Consider the following 22,013-nt stretch of genomic DNA (forward strand, 5'->3'; position numbering starts at 1 on the left):
TGTTCTCTGTGTCTGCATGGGTTCCCTCCGGGGGCTCCAGTTTCCTCCCACAGTCCAAAGACATGTAAGTCAGGTGAATTGGCCGTACTAAATTGTCCCTAGGAATTAATGTGTGTGTGTGTGTGTGCGTGCACGCGCGCACGCCCTGTGATGGCCTGTCCAGGTTGTCTCCCTGCCTGCCAGCTAGTGACTGCTGGAATAGGCTCCAGCATCCCCATGACCCTGAGAGCAGGATAAGCAGTTAAGATAATGGATGGATTGATACTTGGAGTCACACAATGGAAACTAAAAGAATGGAAGATAAGGTGCAATGTTGATATTTATCGAAATTCTCTTGAAACATATTTATTTAATGCTCATAAGTGACAGGGATGGCAAATAATTTTATTTGAGATTTTGGCAAAGTGAAGCAGATTAACCTCGCCGTCCATACACACACTCACACAATCATTCTACACATACTGAGCTCCAACTTTGGACATGACAGCTTCCCACCGGACAAGATGTCCATGTGTCTTACATGTTTCAGACGTCCCGCTTTCTTTATATCAATTCTGCTGATGCTAAGGCCTCATCAGTCAATCAATTAACGTCACACATTTGCATGGAAATAATGATTTAAAACATTTATGATGCTGTAGGCACTGTAGCGTAACCTAGCATGCCATTTACAAAATCATCGTCCACCATTTTATTTATCATTTCATTATGTTCAACATTTAACACGTGCTCACAGTGATACCAATGACAGTCCACTGCTCTGTCCTCCGTCTCCTGAGTCTCTTTCTAGATATAGATGGCTTCCATCTTTTCTCTTAATTATAGTAATCAACAGCCACTTCTCTGCATCAGGGATGAGAAAGACCTGGATGGCCGAGGTCAGATCACCGTGTTTTTGTTACACAAAATCAAAAGACCTGTTAAATTATTTGAAACAAAATCCCTGCTGGTGACTTTTTTCATATAGGCAACAAGTCACAGAACATGTTATGTCAGTAGGATGTTAAAAAGGGAAATTAATGCATATTCTCGTTTGTCTGTCGCCTGTGTCCAAATACAGGGCAAAATCCAAAAAACAGATAAAAACAATGGAAATTGTTAGTCCTCCACAGAAAACGTGGTATTTTAGTACAACAGTGTCTACATTTGTGAGTGTGTACTGGTTGCCTTCACTTGTGTCATCACAAATCTGCAATTTGTTGGAAACCAAATAGCTACATGGAAGGTGACAACACAGTCACCATAAAGCCTGTGATGGTAAAAAGACTTTGAAAAAAGGCTCAGCTTATCAAAGGCAATGGAAGTGGCAATGGAAAAAAAGTCGATTTTTATTTAGTTATTTTTTTTCATGTATTTATTCATTTATCTGATATGTATTTCAGTTGCGTTCGTCCCGCTTTACATGATGTCTTGCTGATGCTGTGTGGACTCGCTGACCACCTGCCAAGGAAGGGTGAGGCAAATGTTGAGAAGCATAATAGAAACAGAAGAAACAGAAAGGAGGCAAAGCTGGAGATCCATTGTGTGTTAAGGACTACACCAGCATGAGTGTGCCGATACGACAGGTGAGCAGCTATAGTATTCTCATTAATGACAGCCAAGGGTAAAGATACTGTGATTTGTTACCACCCTGCACATAAGCGCATACAGTTATTTCCCATAATGTGGTGCTCTGTAGTGGGTCAGCAGTGGCTGTGGGTAGCGCTTAAGTTGTGTGTGTGTTACAGAGGGCAGACTGTGACGTCTTGGCTGTTCTCACACAGGATTGGTGCACACTGCAAGATTCCTTCATCTGACCAAACATAGAAACTCTGGATCTTAAACTTCAATTGCCAGAGTGCTCAGCAGAAACTATTGTGCAAGTCTTTTGCTTCAGTATATTCAATTTGTTTATACATTCTCCATATACTGTTTTTTTATAGGTTATTGTTGGTGGCATGCATGTCTTAACCTGCAGATTTTTTATAATTACATTTTTACTTCTCGAAAACAAACATACACCTGGTCAGCTAATCTAGTTTATGTAGATTACAGTAATATACCATTTAAGTCTGTGTGTATTTTCTGTGTGTTGTGTGGGGAGCCAATACACCCCAGTTCTAGTTAAACTCTACACAGACCTTTTTGACACCCGATATTAGTGACGTCGACATCTATATTATTAACCTGATAGTGTGCACCAACCCTTATAGTGGCTCACAGTTACTAAAAGGTGTGCTGAACCAGACTTACACACTGAGCACTTGCCCCCCCGCTGATAGAATACTTCATCTGGGCAAAAATCACAACAATCACGGTTTTTCAATGGCGCAATCATAAAGGCTATCTTCCCTGTACTTATGATAGAGCTAGATAGAGTACACGAAGCATGTGTTGTTTGTGTGTGTGTGTGTGTGTGTGTGTGTGTGTGTCTCACCTCTCCATCACGGGTCTCGATGGTTTTAATGAGTACAGTCTTCTTGGAGTGAACCTCTGAGGACCGCTGATGCTGGGACTCGGGGCTGGTCTCTTTAGAAGTGAATTACAAACATGAATCAACTCGGCAACAGATATACACAATTAGTCTAATTCAGACCCCTGTTGAGTGTTTGACTGCTTTATAAATACTGGTGCAATGTTGTTTGGTAGAATCACTGAGATTTATTTGATTTTTGTGATGGAAAAAAAAATAGTGTTGCCATGGTTGAAATTCACAACTTTCAAATGACAAGTTTAAGGAGAGACAATAGAGAGTCACTTGGCAGCAGTCGGGGGGGGGGGTCTTAAAATGGCTGCCCATGACAACTGTGATGGTCAAAATTGGTTTAATCAATTCATTAGACAGGCGCACATCATTTATCATCCTTACCCACATCTACATGGTGTCGTTTAACAAGCCACAAAGTGGGCCGAGGAGACTTAATTATGCGAGTGAGCCCCGTATTGGGATTATTAATATGCTTCAAAGGCGGACTGAGCAATGGGGTTTATCAAGATTGGGCTGAGGCGTCAATTTTTTACATCATGTACTTCCATCTACTGGTCAGCATCTGTCCCTGCAGCTGTGCCCCATGTCCCAAAATTAGTTCCTGCCTTATACAGTCAAATGTGTTGCATCTATGAGCTATATTTAGTCTTTTTCCCCCTGTTAACTAATACACATTTCTCCTCTGTTCATAACTATTTTTGTTCATCTGTTCTCCTACCTCTAAATCCGATAGAGGAGTATGCAGACTGCACAGGCATATTGGTGGTGATTCTGTGGAGAGGAAACAAAATAATTATCAATACAATAAGGACGTAAAGGTATTATCTACAAGTCATCAACACTTTCGGGTGACAAGAAATGTCTCAAGTCTCAAAGCAGCCACAGCATGCCTGTGCATATTGCAAGTGACATGGTTCAAGTGTACAGATTGTGTTTGCTGCAAATGTTTGATACACAACACCAGTTCAGTTTTGTGCACGGATTGTTCGAAATTACAGTATTTGCAAAAGTGACTGACAATGTTTGAACGAGCACCGCAGTAGCATACAGAGGAATCCCTCACCATGTACCCACAAATATACCCACGCACACACACACACACACACACACACACTAACCTGCTCTCCTCTCCCTCCAGCAGCTTGCGGTAGGTGGCGATCTCGATATCCAGGGCCATCTTAACATTAAGGAGGTCCTGGTACTCTCTCAGGTGACGGGCCATCTCATCCTAAGAACCAACATGAGTAGAGTTTTAATGATATGATGAAATCCACATTTCAATAAACAAATGCACTTTTAAAATGTAAACTAGGAGAGCTGGCAACAAATTAACCATTACTTTTTTTTTTTTTTTATAAATTTATTTCTGATTTTTCCCTTTTTTCTCCCAATTTAGTGGCCAATCGATCCCTATTTTAATTCAAACACCCACCCTCGTACTGCATGCATTCGCCAACTGCATCTCTCCGGCCGGCAGTCTCGAAGGAGACCGCCTCCCCACTTTCGTGACAAGGCGACTCCAGGCCGAACCACTGTTTCCTCCGACACACACAGAGACGCATTCACGTGACGAACACAAGCCGACTCCGCCCCCCTCCCGAAGACAGGGCTTGCCAATGATTGCTGCTTCATCGAGTCCGGCCATAGTCGGATCTGACGAGACCGGGGCGCGAACCCCAGTCCCCAGTGGGCAACTGCATCGACACAAAGCCGATGCTTAGACCGCTACACCACCGCGGACCCATTAACCATTACTTTTGAAACAAGCATGAAAAATGGACATAAAGTTTTTAATTATTATTATTAAGATTATTAAGGTCATTAAGTTTCCTTTATTAATCCCCTTGGGGAAATTCAGTTACTGCAAATTAACCCATCCTAGCTGTGATCTGTGCAGCTAGGAGCAGTGGGCTGCCGCCTTCATGCTGCGCCCGGGGACCAACTCCAGTTCTTTTCCCATTGCCTTGCTCAGGGGCACAGACAGGAGTATAAACCCCTAATATGCATATTTCTTTTGATGGTGGGAGAAACCGGAGCACCCGGAGAAAACCCACCGCAAACACGGGGAGAACATGCAAACTCCACACAGAGGACGACCTGGCATGACCCCCAAGGTTGGACAACCCCGGGGTTCAAACCCAGGACCTTCTTGCTGTGAGGCGGCAGCGCTAACCACTGGGCCACCGTGCTGCCCTTATTATTGATATTACTTAATATTACCACCAGTGAGGTGTAGTTCGGGTACTGGTTTATGGGGAGAATCAGAAGAGGCTCACATGGGGGAATAAGGGACATTCATGTGCAATTATTTCTGTCTATGCATGTGTGTGTGTGTGTGTGTGTATAGACACACAGCAGGGCTCAGGGATCGCGGTGTTGTGAATGGTGTGTATGTTATGTGAAAAAAAGTACTTTAAACCACTACTTTCAGCCCCTGCAAATTTAAATGTCATACATATTGCTTTTAAGGATAGGAGACTAAAATACAGAGTTTGGAGTGATTCCCTGTCAGGCCTCTGAGGAACTGGCTGGTTAATATATCTTGTTAATAACATCCTATTGTCAACATGTCCTTCCATTAAAGTGACTGTAGTCTGCCACAGAACAATAGTCTGAGTTCTACCATTTCAGATTTCAAATCCTGGATTTCCCAGGTGAGATTCTGTTGTTGTTGCAATGCCACAGAGGTCCTCGTCTCATGGCGTCTGCCATTGCAACATATCATGAATAAGTACAATATGGTCAAAACCTATCAATGCCTCTTGTGTGTGTGTGGGGGGGGGGCAACAAATTAATAAAATTCCAAGATAAACACATCACCTTCATCTTTGCTATATCTCCCTCCAGCCTGGCAATCGTGTCCTGGAAGCCGCTAGCCTCGCGGCCCATGCGGTCCTCCATGTCTCGCATCTGACGCAGCAGAGACTCATTCTAGGGAAGGGACAAAAGAATGGAATAAGACAGGAAAGATAAAGAGTGGTAAAATGAGAATGACAACAGAAACCACATGTCCGCTCAAACAAGTCACATACACCAACGTGTACTCCGAAGTGGTTTTGAAAAAAGAAAGGAAAAGACAGAAGGAAAAAAACGAAAAAAAACAACCAACAATTTGACCAGTCTTGGAGAAGGGTGGAGCATTGGAAACTGGCTCTTCTACTTACGGTGCCCTTCAGTGAGTCGATTTCGCAGGTGTAGGACTGAATCTGGTGTCTGTACTCCATGCTCTCCTGCTTGGCTTGCCTGAGAGCATCATTGTTCTTATTCACAGCCTGGTTCAAATCAGACACCTGAGGAGACAGGGACGAGGGAGAGTGTGTGTGTGGGGGGGGCAATGAGGATAAGGAACGGCGAGGCAAAGAATTTAATGGTCGAGGGAGAGAGGAAGAGGAGGATGAAAGAATTTGCCATTAAAACAGGAATACATCAGGAATGTATTTCACAGAAAATCCAAACAACACGTGTATGTTGTGTGCGTGTGTGTGTGTGTGTGTGTGCGTGTGTGTGTGTGTGTGTGTGGGTGGGTGTATATTGCCTTTCATGTTTCTGTGCATGTTATGTTTGCACTCACATGTTTCCCTGTGTATGTTAAGGTGTGTGTAGGTTTACCTGTGTGTGTGTGTGTGTGTGTGTGTGTGTGTGTGTGTGTGTGTGTGTCCATGCATTTTCTGTCTGTTATGCTAGCGCTCACGTGTCTGGGTATGTGAGTGTGTGTATATGTATGTGTGTGTGTGTGTGTGTGTGTGTGTGTGTGTGTGTGTGTGTGTGTGTGTGTGTGTGTGTGTGTGTCCATGCATTTTCTGTCTGTTATGCTAGCGCTCATGTGTCTGAGTATGTGAGCGTGTGTGTGTGTGTGTGTGTGTGTGTGTGTGAATATGCAGTACCAATACACACATTGGACAGGGCCTTACAACTAGTCTCATAAAAAAGGAAGAATTCAATAAACTTGATTTCAAAAAGTAAATGAAAAAAAAACATGTACACAAGTTTGTTGAATTTGCAGAAACAAAAGCTGCTGTGCCTCTAACTTGTACCTGTGTCCTTTGTGTGCTTGTGTCATGTGCAGGCAGGGCAGCCACAGAGTGAGCCTCTCTTCCTTACCTTGGACTTGTACCACTCCTCGGCCTCTGAAATGTTCTTTGCAGCGATGCCCTCGTACTGCATACGGATGTCCCTCAGAGCTGCTGTCAGGTCAGGCTTGGACATGTCCATCTGGACCTGGACCTGAGTGTCCTGCATCTGGCTCTGGAGCTCACGGATCTCCTGCAGGGTCACAGAAGAATATATGAGTCATTGACGGAAGGTAATAAAGAAAGGAGTGAAGGAACGAAGGGGCTTATATTTGAATTTTACACCTCTTAACATATGCGGTCAACATAGAGAAGCTCTCATTTTAAGGACTGGTCCTACAGCAGGGACTTAAATTGGTCTGAGCTGAACTTTGCTCATCTCCAAGTCTGAAATGAAATTGTGACAAGATTTCACTCCAACGCCACCCAGGACACTTGTGGAAGAGCTTTTGGGAATTGTATGTTTTGTTCTCATTTCCAAAAGATCTTCCACAAGTGTCCTGGGTGGCGTTGGAGTGAAATCTTGTCACAGTGTTATTTCAAACTTGGAGATGAGCAAAGTTCAGCTCAGACCAAATTAACAGTGGACTAATTTAACATTGTGAAACTCTTCAAACTAGACGTATAAAACTGGAATGCTTTGGTTGCTTTCAGCTGTCTGTCTGACCCCAAAGGTATAAATAGCTATGCATCTGTTCATACACACACACACACACACACACACACACACACACACACACGAACACACATACACGACAGCTGACATGCTCTATTCAACTGCTCAGCATTTTTGAGAGGTCAAAGTTGAGACTGACCACAAGAAGTGACATGAAGGGACCTCGGGCTGCGTGCGGCTGTGACAGTGCTTGCTAAAGTTGGCATCATTTTCAGGAATGTCTGATAATGCATAAGAGAGGGTGGTTCTAAAGGGTGGCAAGGGGTGGCCACCCTCATTATAGATACTTGACCACCCCTGTTGCTACCACCCATTCTCAAGTAAAAGAAATAGATGCTTAGCGGTCAATTATCACCTCACGATAACTTTACTGGTCTTAGATTTGGTCTTAAATTTGGTCTTTGCGCATACTGGTCTTATAAGAGACCTTACAGTCACAGGCACTGGCCTTGTACCCTGATATATCGTTACCTTACCAAAGTGTCTGCAAACACTCTTAACTATTATACAGTATCAATGGAGACTGCAAGATGTCTTGAACACATCATTTTGAACTCTCTATGACTGCAGGTTTCTTATTGTATTATAACCATCCGCACTAATTTACCAAATTATGTCACTTTCCTCTTGATTGCACAACTATAGAGGCTGTGGCTGTATTGTAAAGAATATACTCCACATTTTATAACAATTTGAGTGCTACCCCCAAAAATCACCGGTCCCTCTTTGGTTATTCTATCCTAAATCTTCCGCTGATGCTGCTGTTCATAAGAGCTGAACATCCCGTTTTAATGTCTCCCTGCATGTGCCTGCAAGCTGCTGGGGTGTGATTTATGAGAGAGAAAAGGAGAAGGGGGGAGAGTGAGAAGGGCAGAGAGAGAGAAAGAAAGAGAGAGGGGGAGAAAGAGAAAGAGAGGAATAAAAGAGCGAGAGAAGGAAAGAGAGAGAATGTCCGTGTCATTTTTGGCCTCAGTTGAACATCAGTGGGAGGGAAAGAGCGTGACAAACATCTGATCCCCTGCATAGCTGCATATCTTCAGAGGCATCCATATAGCTCACACATTATATATGTATATATATATATATATGTATATATATATATATCTTTACACAGAGCTGTCACATGATACACTCCACCCTACTGTCACACCACATGTCCACTTGTTACATAATATCTGTGCAGGAAATATCAATCTGACAGACAGACAGGAAAGTTAGACAAAATAGTTTCATCCCTTTTAGTGACAGATGAATTGTAAAAACAATTTGCAGATATTTTGCTACAGGTTCGGCTTCCTTCAGATTTAGTCTCATTTTAATTTCCTGTATTGATGAAATTGGTGGAAATTCAAAATTCGCATTGTTTAGTGCAGTTGTGTGTCAGCTCAAACTTTTTAAATATGTTTTTTATTAAAAAAAAAGTTTATCCTACAGTTGCCAGTACAATGCATTTGCAGACACAGTTAGAAAGCCAGACACGGAAGCTGAGAAATAGACAGACAGCCTGGCAGACAGACAGACAGACAGACAGACAGACAGACAGACAGACAGACAGACAGACAGACAGACAGACAGACGGGCCTAATAGAAAGGCAGACAGACCTCTTCATGGATCTTCTTAAGGAAGGCAATCTCCTCCTGCAGACTCTCAATGCGTCTCTCCAGGTCCAGCCTGGCAAGAGTGGCATTATCGACATCCTGGAAGGAGAGAAACACACACAAAGAAAATGGATTTATAAATTCATGAGGGACACATAGGGTCAGTGATTTGAAGCTCTGCTGGTTATCAAGTCCAAATAAGCGAGCACTTGGTGGATTTGCATTCAGTAGACTTAGGCCGTGTGTCCACTGGAGACCTTGGTCCAAATAGCATTTCCTCTATTATCGTGTTGTTTTCTACAGTAATATTGTGCTTCTAAGACTCTATCTAATCCAGGGGCCTTTCTTTGAGTGCTCCACCTCTTTCCACAATTGAAGTAGCTTCTTTTTAAACCACACAGCTCTTCAGTGTCTCCTCCAGTGCCACCAATAATGGAGGAGGGCCAGACCGAAGAGGAAGTGAACGCGAAATCTACTTTGTCACGGTAAGAGGAGAAATGGAAACGACTGAAATTAAACCAATAAACTATTGATAACATGAACATGATAGCATCAATGTGGTATCACATCTTATACACATTTTATATGTGTAGCATTACAATATGGAAAAAGAGAAACCAGGAGGAATATTTATTCTGTCATGAAACCTGCAACAACTACCCAGCATCTCCTCCCAGGACCCAGAACACAGCAGATGATGGACCTACATGGGTTCATCTTTACATGCTAGGCGTTAAATCAATTTAAATTTGGTGTACACCTGTTTTTCATGAAGTGCTACCCAAGCGCCCACCCAGTGAACACACGGCCTTAATTCTGATGTGTGCAGTAGGCATGAGGCTTAACAGGGAAGGTTTTGCTAGCATTGCAAGTCTCATAGTAGGGGGAACGATGGTGTGATGCATTTGAGGGGAACCTGCAGTGCACTGCACCCAGTTCATTTTTACATCGTTCTTGAAACTGTGAAATATTTTTTTGTAATTTCTTTGTTTTCATTTGCAAAACATGCAGTCCTTTCCTGGCCCATTGGTTGCTTGACACACACAAAAAAAAATTAAAGTGAAAGGAAGAATAAAAGAATGAAAGAACAAGAAAAAAAAAGACATCCAACACAAAAAAAAACAACATAGCTAAAATGTATTGTGCCGTTTTAGAGGAGGAATTAAAAACAATTACAATGAAGACAAGTCGAAAGGGCGAAAACAGGGATGGAAGTTCAAATTGCGATGGGGGAAGAAGAGAAAGAGAGGAAATATTTATGAATGCAGTCAAAGTATTAGAAAGCCGCAGGGTTGAGAAAAGAAGGGATGGACTGATAAAAAAAAACGATGCAGTAAAAAAAAAAAGAGACTTACAGCTCTGAAAGCAGAGAGATTGTTCTCCGCTTCTTCCTTCTGGTGAATCTCCTCCTGCAGTCTGGAGATGCAGAGAGAAGAAAGAGGAGAGGGAAAAAAAATGTTTCAATATTGCACCAAGGAATCTCTTCAAAGTTGGAGCTGATTGTTTAAATGGAGGATTTGTATCCAGTGAATAATGCTGAGACCTACAAGCAGGGCTGCACGATGCTTGCAAACACATTGATCCTGACTATATTACAATGATCCTGACTGTATTACAAATGATTGTGATCAAGATTGATAGTTTCTCATAACTACTTGTTTGTACATTTGCAACCGATAACAATGAGTCTATCAGTACCTTTGCACTTCATTTGTGTGTGTGTGTGTGTGTGTGTGTGTGTGTGTGTGTGTGTGTGTGTGTGTGTGTGTGTGTGTGTGTGTGTGTGTGTGGTAACAGCTCACATATGGGAGGTCTATGTGTGTATCCTGATCTCAGAGGGATGCAGTAAATGCTTTGCCCTGAGTCTCTTGTTGCTGCAGGCAACAATTCGTACAAAACAGCGATGAGATCAGGGAAATGTAGGTATGTTACTGTGTGTGCATGTGCGTGTGTTTCTGTGCGACGGAAAGAAAGAGCGAGCGAGAGATAAGAGATAGGATGTGTTTGGTCAGATATGTTACAAAAACACTTTCCCACACACTTTCACGCAGTGGAAGATACTGTGTGTGTGTGTGTGTGTGTGTGTGTGTGTGTGTGTGTGTGTGTGTATGTGTGTGTGTTTGTGTGTGTGTTATCTTCCATATACTTTCATACAGTCCCTGATTTTACTTCTTTTTCTCTATCCATGGACCCACGCAAACACATGTGCAAACACACACACACACACACACACACACACACACACACACACACACACACACACACACACACACACCCTTTCAGCTGTTGCAGTGACAGAGTCCCACAGTTGACAAAGCTGACCTAGAAGCTACAAATAGACGAGTATGCGCAGATACTCCATCACCACAGCAAATGAATCAGCAGACACACGCGCACACGCACACACACACACACACACACACCTCAGCATCCAAGATAGATAGATAGATAGATAGATAGATAGATAGATAGATAGATAGATAGATAGATAGATAGATAGAATAAAAGGGTTTGGATTTTGTACTCTGATGCACAAGATTTCCTCCTCTTTTTTCCCTTTTTTGTTGTTGTTGCTGTTGCTCTAAATTCAAACGGTAACTAAATGTTGATATGTAGGGGTGGTAGGGTCCACCCCCCTCCTTTTTTTTTGTTTGCTTTCCTTTACCTTGGATTAAGTGGCCTTCTCTTCTCTTTTGTTTGTTTGTTGGTGTGTTTTTTAACATGTATGTTCTATGTTCTATAAGAAAAAGTAAATAAAGATACTGCTTGGAAAAAAAGGGTTATTTGTAGGGGCTCCTCATGTGGTGCCTCTAATGCAGCAGCGTAGCGTAGTGTCCAATTAAACACGGTATTCTGAGACAGAAGCCTCTGTCCCTCCACCAGTCTTTCTGTCTGTCTGTCTGTCAGACTGATGGAAGAGGCAGACGGACAGTATCAGACAGGCTATATGTGCTCTTGTGCCTCTTGCTTTGCTTGTCCATCTTGAAAAATACTTTGTTATTTGCTGTGTGGGTCTATTTTTCTACTCTGCCTACTTTTCTCATTTGACACAGCTCTGTCTGTCCATCTGCCTATCTGTCAGTCAGTCAGTCTATCTGTTGTTGAGCTGTTATTGGCTAATATTTTTTTCCTATGAGACTTATTTCCTATTACCCCAACCTTAATCTCTTCATCTTTTTTTCATTCCCCTCTTTAAGGCACTCATTTCACCTATTCTCTCTCTCTCTCTCTCTCTCTCTCTCTCTCTCTCTCTCTCTCTCTCTCTCTCTCTCTCTCTCTCTCTCTCAAATACACACACACACACACACACACTCAAGTCTCCTGTGGGTAAATTAAAGAACATTTCTTGTCTCTGCTAAAAAGCCAGGCATGACAGTGGACTTTCAGAAAGCCTTTGTTAAAAGTTGGCGGACTGTAACACTCAAAGGAGTTGATATGTAGCCCTCCCCCCTCTCTCTCTCTCTCTGTAAGTCTAGCAATTATATTTTCTCCTTTCTCTCCTTTCTCTTCTTCCTCTTTGATCCTCTTTTTTGTTTTTTTGTTTTTTCTTCTTCATTGTTTATCTTGACCTATTCTTAACTCTCAAACTTCTCTGTCAGTCCTTGTTCTGATACCTTCTGGGTGTCAGTACTGTTGTTAAGCTGAGCTTTTTCTGTGGTACTGCATGTTTGTTTGTTTGTTGGTTTGTTTGCTTGTTTGTTTGTTGGTTTGTTGTTGTTTTTTGGGGGGGGAGGTTACCCCATAGATCCAGTTCACTGCTCTCCCCCCCTATTAGCCCCTCTCCCCTTCTTCCATTCCCTATTTCCGTCTTGGCATCCCAGCACCCGTCCTTCTGTCTCTGAAGAGTCTGTCAGTGAAGTTATGCAGACTGCCCTTACATCCACTTACAAAACAGCCATGGATAACAGACCCCCCTTACGCACTCCTTTTTTATGTTCTCTCTCTCTCTCTCTCTCTCTCACTCTCTCACTCTCTCTCTTTCTGACACTGCAATCACCACCATCACCCACCACTATGTAGTAAGTCTTTTTAAGAGCAAACTCCATTTGCCCCTTTATTGCCAAAATCAATTTCACAAGAGTGAAATCTGAGCGTTTGAGTCATAAAACTTGATTAAGTTCAATCAGCTAAAGTTGCTCGTTACTGAAAAGCCACAAAAAAAGAAACTTTCAAAGCTTGGGATTCATTGGGTTTTTGCCATTGCAATTAGCCCCACCATCGATGTCGTGAGCTCTCTCTTCCACCCTGAACTCTTTAACTTAATGCTCCTGTTTAAAAATGTGTCCACTTCCTTTCCCTTTCTTCCTTAATCTATCCATCCACTCCACATCACTCAAGCCACTGATACAAGTCAGTAATCCATCTATGTATCAAACCATCTATCTTTTCCAGTACAGATACTTCTGTATCTGCAAATATTTGGCCAGATGCCTCTCCCTAACATTTTCAAACCTGTCACTATCATCCATCCTCACCTCTACCCCTACTTCCTTCCCAAAATCTTCCACATTGGTAATCCAACCAACATTTCATAAATCCATCCTTCCATCAATCATGACTTTATAAATCCATCCATCCATCAGTCACTTCATAAATCAATCCATCCATTCATCTATCCATCTATTCATCACTTCATAAATCCATCCATCTTACCTCAGTTTCAGCTTCTGCAGGTCATCAGCCAGGTTGTCTCTCTCCACCTCCACACGTGAACGCTGGTTGGTGATCACCTCCACCTGCCTTCTCAGCTCTCTCATCTCTTCCTCATAGAGCTCGGCCACACGCCCCGGGCCCTCACGGCCCCTCAGCTGTTCAATCTCCACGGTGAGTGCCGCATTCTGCTGCTCCAGGAAGCGCACCTTCTCGATGTAGCTGGCAAAGCGGTCATTAAGGTGCTGGAGCTCGGCTTTCTCATTGGTCCTCGTGTTGAGGAAGTCCTGGTTCATGGCGTCAGCGAGGTTGAAGTCGAGCTTCTCACCGGTGTAGGTGCGCAGGGCAGAGGAAGAGCCGAAACCAGCTGCTCCGGAGGACGCCCTGTAGCTGGAGAAGGAGGGAATGCTGGCGCTCTTGACCTCATAGACGCGGGACGACATGTGGGAGGAAGCGCGACCACCTCCTACATTGGAGAAGAGAGAGGACATTGGGGAGGCACCAACGCCGGAGCCGAAGGTACGACGGTATGAGGAGGCTGACTGGGCTGAGGAGGAGTAGGACTTGCTCATGGCTGACTGGTGGGTTTTTACTGGTTGGTTTGCTGTTGGTTTTGTTGTGGGCAGCTGAGGTGCAGAGACTGGACTGTCCCACCGGGCAACTGGAGGAGAGACTAAATGCAGAAACTCCTAGCAAAGGACGCAGCTATTTGTAGCTTTACCACACCCACTCTGTCTCTCTGACCACTCCTCTCTCTGTCCAGCCCACCACACCCACACCCACCTACACACACAAACACACCCACACACGCGCACACACACACACACACACACACTGCTCTTGTCCTTCTGTTTGTCTATCACTTCAGGTTTTTAGCCCAGGCCCCCAGCATTGAAGACCTTTTGCTTGGGTCAGTTTTGCCAGATGGTAATTTATGGTAAAGGACAGGAATGTGGTACTGCGAAAGCTGACAGTGACTCTATACCAAAAAATGTAATGTATTGCCTTTTAGAGATAATAGAGCAAGCATTTACTTAAAAATGCAGTCAGCTACAGAGACGTGCTATTGTAATCATGCATTTTTGTATGTGATTGCAATATTGTCATCTCAAATCAAACACTTTATGGTTGCTGTCACACTAAAATCTAGAAAATAATGAAGTTAAACATATTTTTCTCCAATTTAAAACTTAAACTTTGAATAAGGGCCTTATTCTCATCTAGTCCCAATTGTTAAATTGATTTGTCCAAAGGTAATAATCTAGAACAATCCGCAATGTCAGCATCAGTGCATTTTTTTCAAGCAGTTATCTTTGTATTGTAAAACAAAATCCTACATAATCTGTTCCCAATTTTGAATGAATCTTCTGAAAGATTTTCTGTAATTGCAACACAACGTTATGAGGAGGGGGTTTTGTAATCGGTTTATTACAGTCCCCCAATACGTAATCTAGTGCTCTCCAATGCTGATAGCTGATACCTATCCCCCCCCCCCCATTCCTTTGCCTCTGTCGCTCCTAACCCCTGCCCTTGATTCAGCTGTTGGGGGGGGTCCAATTTCATTTGCTGGAATGGGCGGTGGCCTTGATTTTGCGTGTGTGTGTGTGTGTGTGTGCGCGTGTGTGCGCGTGTGTGTGTGTGTTTTGGAGTGGTGGTGAGGGTGACTGAGTGGGTGAATGAGTGGGTTGTAGACAGGTCGTTTTGCCAAGTGGCTGCCAAAGTAGGGTAGGGCAGTTGCTTAGGAAGAGTGTACATTATTGTGAGTAGGGGTGGGAATCACTAATTTACAGTACGATACTATCACGATACACTGCCTATGATAACCGTGGTATCACAATACAGCTGTTATGTGACACTCAGTATATTGCAAGACAATCATCTATGATACATCACAATATCTGTGTAGCTGAAGAAGAAAATAATACTTCTAGAAAGCCAAAAATCATTGCAATGTGGTATCAATTTCACAGATTTTGATAGCTGAAATGAAACAATGTAAAACAAAGTGCATAGAGGCTTAGCTTAGAGCCTTGTTAACACACACACACACACACACACACACACACACACACACACACACACACAGGTAGCTTGGCATGCACAGACATGCACGGATATGCAAGCAACTACACACACACACAGCACCTTACATACATTACACACTATTATTGTTGCTGCTTTTTACAATGAGATGTAACAAATAAAGAATATTGAATCTGGAGTAGATAGAAAAGATATCAATGCCTCATTAACACATTTGACAAAATGTTTATAGGGACGGACTCGGCAATGTGACGAGGGAGTTTGTGTGTCTGTATTGTGCTTTTAGCACAATGACACACTAATGACACATGACATTTTTGTAGGGAAGTGAAGTTTCATTCAGTAAGAAGCGTGTAGGCTTACTGCATAGCAGGAGAAAGAAATAGCTGGGGAACAGATGGTGGATTTAACAGAACAAACTTTGAAACGGTGGGAAAGTATTTTCTATCATTTTTGTCTCAAAAATTGCAAAACCATATTTTACTCAAAAGTGCTGCTGCGGTATAGTAGTTGATAATAGCTATCTGCTTAGTCAAGTCAGATTATTTGTATCGCTGTAAATCACATCTTAGTCCCAGAGGAATTTACAATCACAATGATATTCTGTGCATTTAGCTGTAGTTGTTTTGTTTTTTTTCGGTTTGCTGTGCACCTTTTTTTGTGCTGTAGTTTAGTACACAGCTTTCTCCTTTCTAAAGATACTACCAGGTTCAATTAATTCTTAATGCATTACTTTATTTTCCTCTCTGGATATTTTTACATCATTATTTTTAAGGTTACCAGCAGGAGCGTCGCTAGGCCTATAATTTTCTTTAGCACCCCCCCCCCCAAAAAAAAGAATGTACATTATTAGTTTAAATAATTAATAGTTTTTCTCATTCATTTTTCATTAAAAATCCATCGAATTGTGCCATTGCGTCTCCAAATTCCCAATGTACCTAGAAAGCCAGGAGCTAGGACCTGGGAGAGGCTGCTGCTGCTCTAATCCAGTGTTTCCATTGGCTGTACTGCCCACTCTGTAAGTCCTGTACCATCTTTGGTAGAGATTGTAATGGTAGTCAGACACTGAAGTTGTTGACTAAAACTTTAGCAAGACAAACATAATGTACAGAGTGAAATAGTAAGTAGTTACAGAGTGAAGATACCTAGCTCCCATATGAATTTGTGACAAATGGTGGTCAATGTAGCTAGCTATCAAGTTGTTACTCATTGTTACCTGCTTAACACTAACTTAGGTTTAAGTGAGGGAAAGACAAGAGGATAGGCTACATAACACTAATGTTATACTAGCTGACGAGCCAGCCAGCTGAAGTGTGAATGAGTGAAGGAGATAGAAATAATGTTATTGACAGCTCTTTACATTCTTTGCTTTTACGTGCCTCTTAAGTATTTCGAAACAATCATATCAGTAGGCATAGAGCCATCCATTATCCAAACCACTTATCCTACTCAGGGTCGCGGGGATACTGGAGCCTATCCCAGCAGTCATTGGGCGGCAGGCGGGGAGACACCCTGGACAGGCCGCCAGTCCACCATGTGATGATAGGCATAGATTGTTGTTTATAATCAGTTAATGTCAGTGAAAAGGTCACATTGTGTTGATCATAGCGCAATTTTATATCCCTCAATTCCTCAACCTGTATATGGATATACGACATTTCTTCGAACAAGGAGGCAGCTCCACTGAAAGCCAGTCAAGTGAGAAGATTCTGCCAGTTCAGACTAATACAAATTTAAACTGATTGATCACTCACTGAGTTCTTGCAAATCTGAGTTTAATAGAATAACGTGTTACTAAAAACAGACAAGAGCCATGGACATCTATAGCTCTGATAACGACTCCAAGTAGGATGAATATCTGAGTTTCATCACCAGCCAGTCAGACTAGCTTGGTCTAGTCAGAAAGACACGAACTGAGGAAGCCTCTTGGATGAGAGGCGAAACATCTTCACGGATATTTTCAAAGTCCAGTTGCACTCGATTAAGTTTAAGCTTTCAGTTAAAATTAATTCTGAATTTTATGACATAGGCCTATTACTCATACTAGGTATAAACTAGCCTAAATGATTTTACATGACATTTTTAGTTTTTGAGGTTCACACATCAAACGTCAGTCTTTCATGATAATTTTGTCTTTCCACCATAGAAACCCACTAACTGGGCAATTTAGCAAAAATGGAGTAGGCTTCGGGGTTTCATTCATTTAATAATTATTTTAACAAATGTTTGGACTTATCTTAAAGGCTCATGCAGAAGGAGAAACTGAGAAAGAAAAAGGTCAAGAAGCAAACTGTTTGAGTGAAAGAGAGAAAACATATCCAGAGACAGATGGGGAATAAACCAATCCAGAGGCAGAAAGGGACCGAACAGATGCAGAGAGAGAGAGAGGGAGCAAACTGACGTAGAGAGGGAAAGTGATCAAACAGCTGCAGCAACTCCGTCCAGAAGTTACAGGGATGATTTAGGTGACAAAGATACTGGGCGCAGACATGTACAGCTGAATAGCTACCCACAAGACAGTTTTGGTACACAGAACAGGGCATTTCAGTACTGCTGGTTTGATAAATACAAATGGCTAGAACACTCTGTCAACCAAAATGCAGCTTTCTGCTTTCCATGGCGAGTATGTGGCAAAAACATAAAACATGATGCTTTGGTCAGTAATGGCTGTAAAAACTGGAAGAAAGCCTTGCTTAACTTTGAAAAGCATGAGATGGCACAAACCCATAAAGACAGTGTTGTAGCATGGCAAAGCTACCAGGCAACTGGCAATCAGAGAAACATTGCTCAGATTATAGCATCTGCACATGTAAGTGAGATAGCAGAAAGAAGGGAATATCTTAGGCGAATTGTTGCAGTCACCTCCATGTTAGTAACACAGGGACTCCTTTTTCATGGCAGTAACGAAGCTAATGAAAGCACAAACAGAGGCAACTTTGTTGCATGTGTGGAACTTTTGAAGGAATTTGACCCTTTCATACAAAAGTGCAATCCTCCATCGAATACCACTTATCTCTCTCCAACATCTCAGAATGAGATGAGATTGAGTGTTGTGCTCAAGAATTTACTAATGTCATAATCGCTGAGATGACAAAGTCCAGAATGTATGCCATTATGACAGATGAAGCCAAGGATGGACAGTCAAAGCAGTGGGCTGTGTGTGTCAGGTACGTTACAGAGGGGGCAGTTAAGGACCGTTTTCTAGCATTAACAGAAATGAATTCATTTGATGCCCAGTCCATAGCAACTGAGTTGCAGCAGCAGCTCCAAATCAATGGGGTGGCAGAACTAAGATATGTCGCACAAACATATGATGGTTCAGCCGTTATGAATGGGTTCACTGAGGGTGTGCAAGCACATTTCAGAATGTTGCATCCACAGGCAATGTATATGCATTGTTATGCTCACGAGCTGAACTTGGTGTTGTGTCATACTTGCAGGGCTGTTTTGGGGGCTGCAGTTTTTCAGTTTGTTGGAGAGTGTCTATTCCTTTTTCAGCACCTCCCTAGTTAACCACCACAAATTCAAAAAAGTTCAGTCCAAACTTGGATTGACATCTGCTGAACTTGTACAACTTTCAACCACTCGCTGGGCATGCCAGCTGCGATCCCTTAATGTAGTTCTTGACACTTTACCTGCTATTTTTGAATGTCTGTCTGCAATTGGATCACCCATAGCTGTTGGTCTGAGAAAGACGCTTTACAAGTTCTCAACAGTGTATTTATGTTTCAGTCCCTACTTTCTGTAACTGAGTGACTTTACAAATTCCTACAGAAAGATATTTTAGACCTGGCAGAAGCTGTCATCTGAAAACAAACTGTGTGTGACACACTGAGAGGCAAACGCACAGATGCATTTGCCACAGAGCTGTAAGACAGAACCAAGACCCTGTGCAACACTCACAATATCCCAGAACCAGATGCTAAAAAAAGGCATAAACAGAGGGAAATTGGTGATTTGGTGTTGGAGACAATCTTGGGTTCAGGCACAGATTGGTTCAGCTCAGGAACCTTGAAAACAGAGTTGTTGTTCCCCTGCTTGGATAAGATGGTTAGTGAGCTTGAACAACGATTTTCTAATGTAGATGCAAGCCCACTAAAAGGCATCCAGGCATGCAGCCTTAACTCAGAGCACTTCTTGAGTGAATCATATTTAACTGAGCTTGCCAATTACTACAACATTGATCTCAAAACAGAAGAGGTGTTGGTGGCCAGAAACTTTCTTGTCTGCAAAACAGAGGCTGGATGTCCGCCCAAAGACATGTTAGCTGTGCACAACCTCCTAGATCCAGATATGTTTCCCTCTCTAAAGGCAATCCTTCAAGTTACCCTCACAATACCTGTGAGGAGCTGCTGTAGTCAAAGGTATTTTAGCGCACTGTGCCGGCTGCATCCTGGCTGCGTAAAACAATGTGGCAGAGGAAGCTTCACAATCTTGCAGCCATGTCAATTGAGATCAAAACACGAGGGCTGCTGAGTCATAACAGAATCATAGACCGATTTGCCACCTTCAAAAACAGAAGGTATTATTTGATGCTCCCATCCACAAAATAGTCTTTCTCTATGAATAGCAGCTGTTCAGTTTCAGTAAATGAAGTAATTGCAGAAAAGGGTTATATAAACCTGTCTGTTAAAATTCCTTTCCATCTGATCCTTCATCCTTTCATACCGTTGTGTTTCTCCTTGTGTTTAGTATTATGAGATCGAGTCAAGTGCAAAACCTCTGTTCAGTCACAAACCATCCTATATTCTGCATTCTGAATATTGTCTATTTCATGAAATATGTTATGCATGATCCACTGTCTACTGTTTGAGTGTGGCTTCGCATGGTTGTGGAAAATATTTTCCATGGAAAACTCACTCACATGTAAAAAGTTCCATGTCCAGGTATATCATTATAGCAATTTCCATGCAAAACATAAAAAACTTTACACAATCTTAACACTGTAGGAGCCAATAATGTGAGCCAATCTAAACCATACTACACTGTGAAGTGAAGTCAGCAAGTTGTCTGTGAATGTTCTCATTCATCCAGGTCATGGTTATCCAAAGGAGTTGAATCAAGTGCAACTGGACTTGGTATATATACCAAGTCCAGTTGCACTTGATTCAACTCCTTTGGATAAGTCAGCAAGTTGAAAGTTGAAAGATGTTGATTTCAATATAACCCAGCATGTAAATTATCATGTATGCTGCCAATGCCACTGCCACTTTTTGAAGAATTTTCCCAGCAGGCTGGTGCAGAGTCCTGGCAGCCTGGTTGGGTTTTGCCTCCGGATGGGTTTATGGGTTGAGAGTGGAGTGTGAAGCTTCACATTTCCTCAAGTGTATCCTCAGGCTGGTGGGGTTTTCCTGATCTGTCAGACAAATTGATTCCCAGACGGCAGGTTTGTCCTCATGCTCGTTTTCCAGTTTCTTCTGGTGAGGCAAGTTTGGTGAGTCGACTCTCACCAGCCTCAGCCTTAAGGAGGGAGGCCTGTTAGGAATACACTTACACACAGAGGAAGTTTTCTCAGCACCAATCTGTCAGGCAAAACATAAGGTCATAATTCTATTCTAATCAGGGTTTTTTTTTTTTTTTAAATCTGGTACAAGAGGCCATCATAATTAACTACCACGCAGAGTCAGCGGTGGGCTGTCAGGGCCTTCTCTGCTGGTCCCGTCAAAGTCAAAATCATAATGTATTTTTACAGTTAAATAGAAGTGTGCCTGAACTGTGTCTGAAATCAATTACTTGTTTTCTCATGGGGCTGAGCAGGGATTTCCTACATCAAACGCATCATAGCTCCTTGGATTAGCATTAGTAATATTGCTAGCCTTTCATTGAAGCCCGAAGCTGAAAACTGGTTACAACTTTGAGTGACCGTATCATCAGCCAATCAAATTTTGATGTGTAGTGACAGAACACACCAGGGCCCCTGTGATTTATCGGTGCTAGCCCCCGGTGTCGTCATCAACTTTGAGCTTTTGTCAGGTTATAAGTGAACTAAGCACAATGGCCACCACATTCACAGCTACTGACAATCTTGTTGCCAATCTACTTTGTGTTTTTTTGTTTGCGAATCTGGGAGTATTGTCTGCATTTTTTTAACACGTTCTCCTAAATGGACTAAAAAAAAGGATGAATTTTGTGAGAGAAGGCTGACACGAGTCTCTCAAGTGAGGTGGAACTTAAACTCCAGGTTGGTGTGCACATTTTTCTTATTTAACCGAAGGTGATATACTGGTAATATTGTTGCTATACTTTATTGAATTTGTTGAATCGGAAAATTCAATAACAATGGTAAAGACATCAATTTCTGAGTCTCAGAGTAGAGGAGGTATTAGTGGAGGAGAGGAAGAGACATTTTTGGGCAATTAAATGCACCAGTCTCGGGTTGTTTTTAATAGCCACATTGATGACACTGACTGTAATTCTTCCAAAGAATTCCTGGAATTTCAACAGTGCTTCAACTTCAAGGCTATTATACTGTACAACTATCGTCAAGTTGTCAAGTCATTTCCTGACA

At 42.4% G+C, this 22,013-nt stretch overlaps 1 protein-coding gene across 1 annotated transcript; it reads right to left on the minus strand.

The window, feature by feature from the left end:
• Positions 1 to 311: 311 nt before the first annotated feature.
• On the minus strand, positions 312 to 14,135 carry desma (desmin a). The gene is made up of 10 exons (XM_056290140.1): positions 13,466 to 14,135; positions 10,168 to 10,228; positions 8,816 to 8,911; positions 6,569 to 6,730; positions 5,632 to 5,757; positions 5,288 to 5,398; positions 3,586 to 3,695; positions 3,186 to 3,238; positions 2,417 to 2,508; positions 312 to 1,440 (listed from the first exon to the last, which is right to left on the minus strand). The coding sequence occupies exons 1-10, from the start codon at positions 14,032 to 14,034 to the stop codon at positions 1,399 to 1,401; spliced, it is 1,422 nt and encodes a 473-aa protein (XP_056146115.1). The 5' UTR covers positions 14,035 to 14,135; the 3' UTR covers positions 312 to 1,398.
• Positions 14,136 to 22,013: the final 7,878 nt, after the last annotated feature.

Source organism: Lampris incognitus, chromosome 11 (genome assembly GCF_029633865.1).
Source record: "Lampris incognitus isolate fLamInc1 chromosome 11, fLamInc1.hap2, whole genome shotgun sequence".
Lineage (NCBI taxonomy): Eukaryota > Metazoa > Chordata > Actinopteri > Lampriformes > Lampridae > Lampris > Lampris incognitus.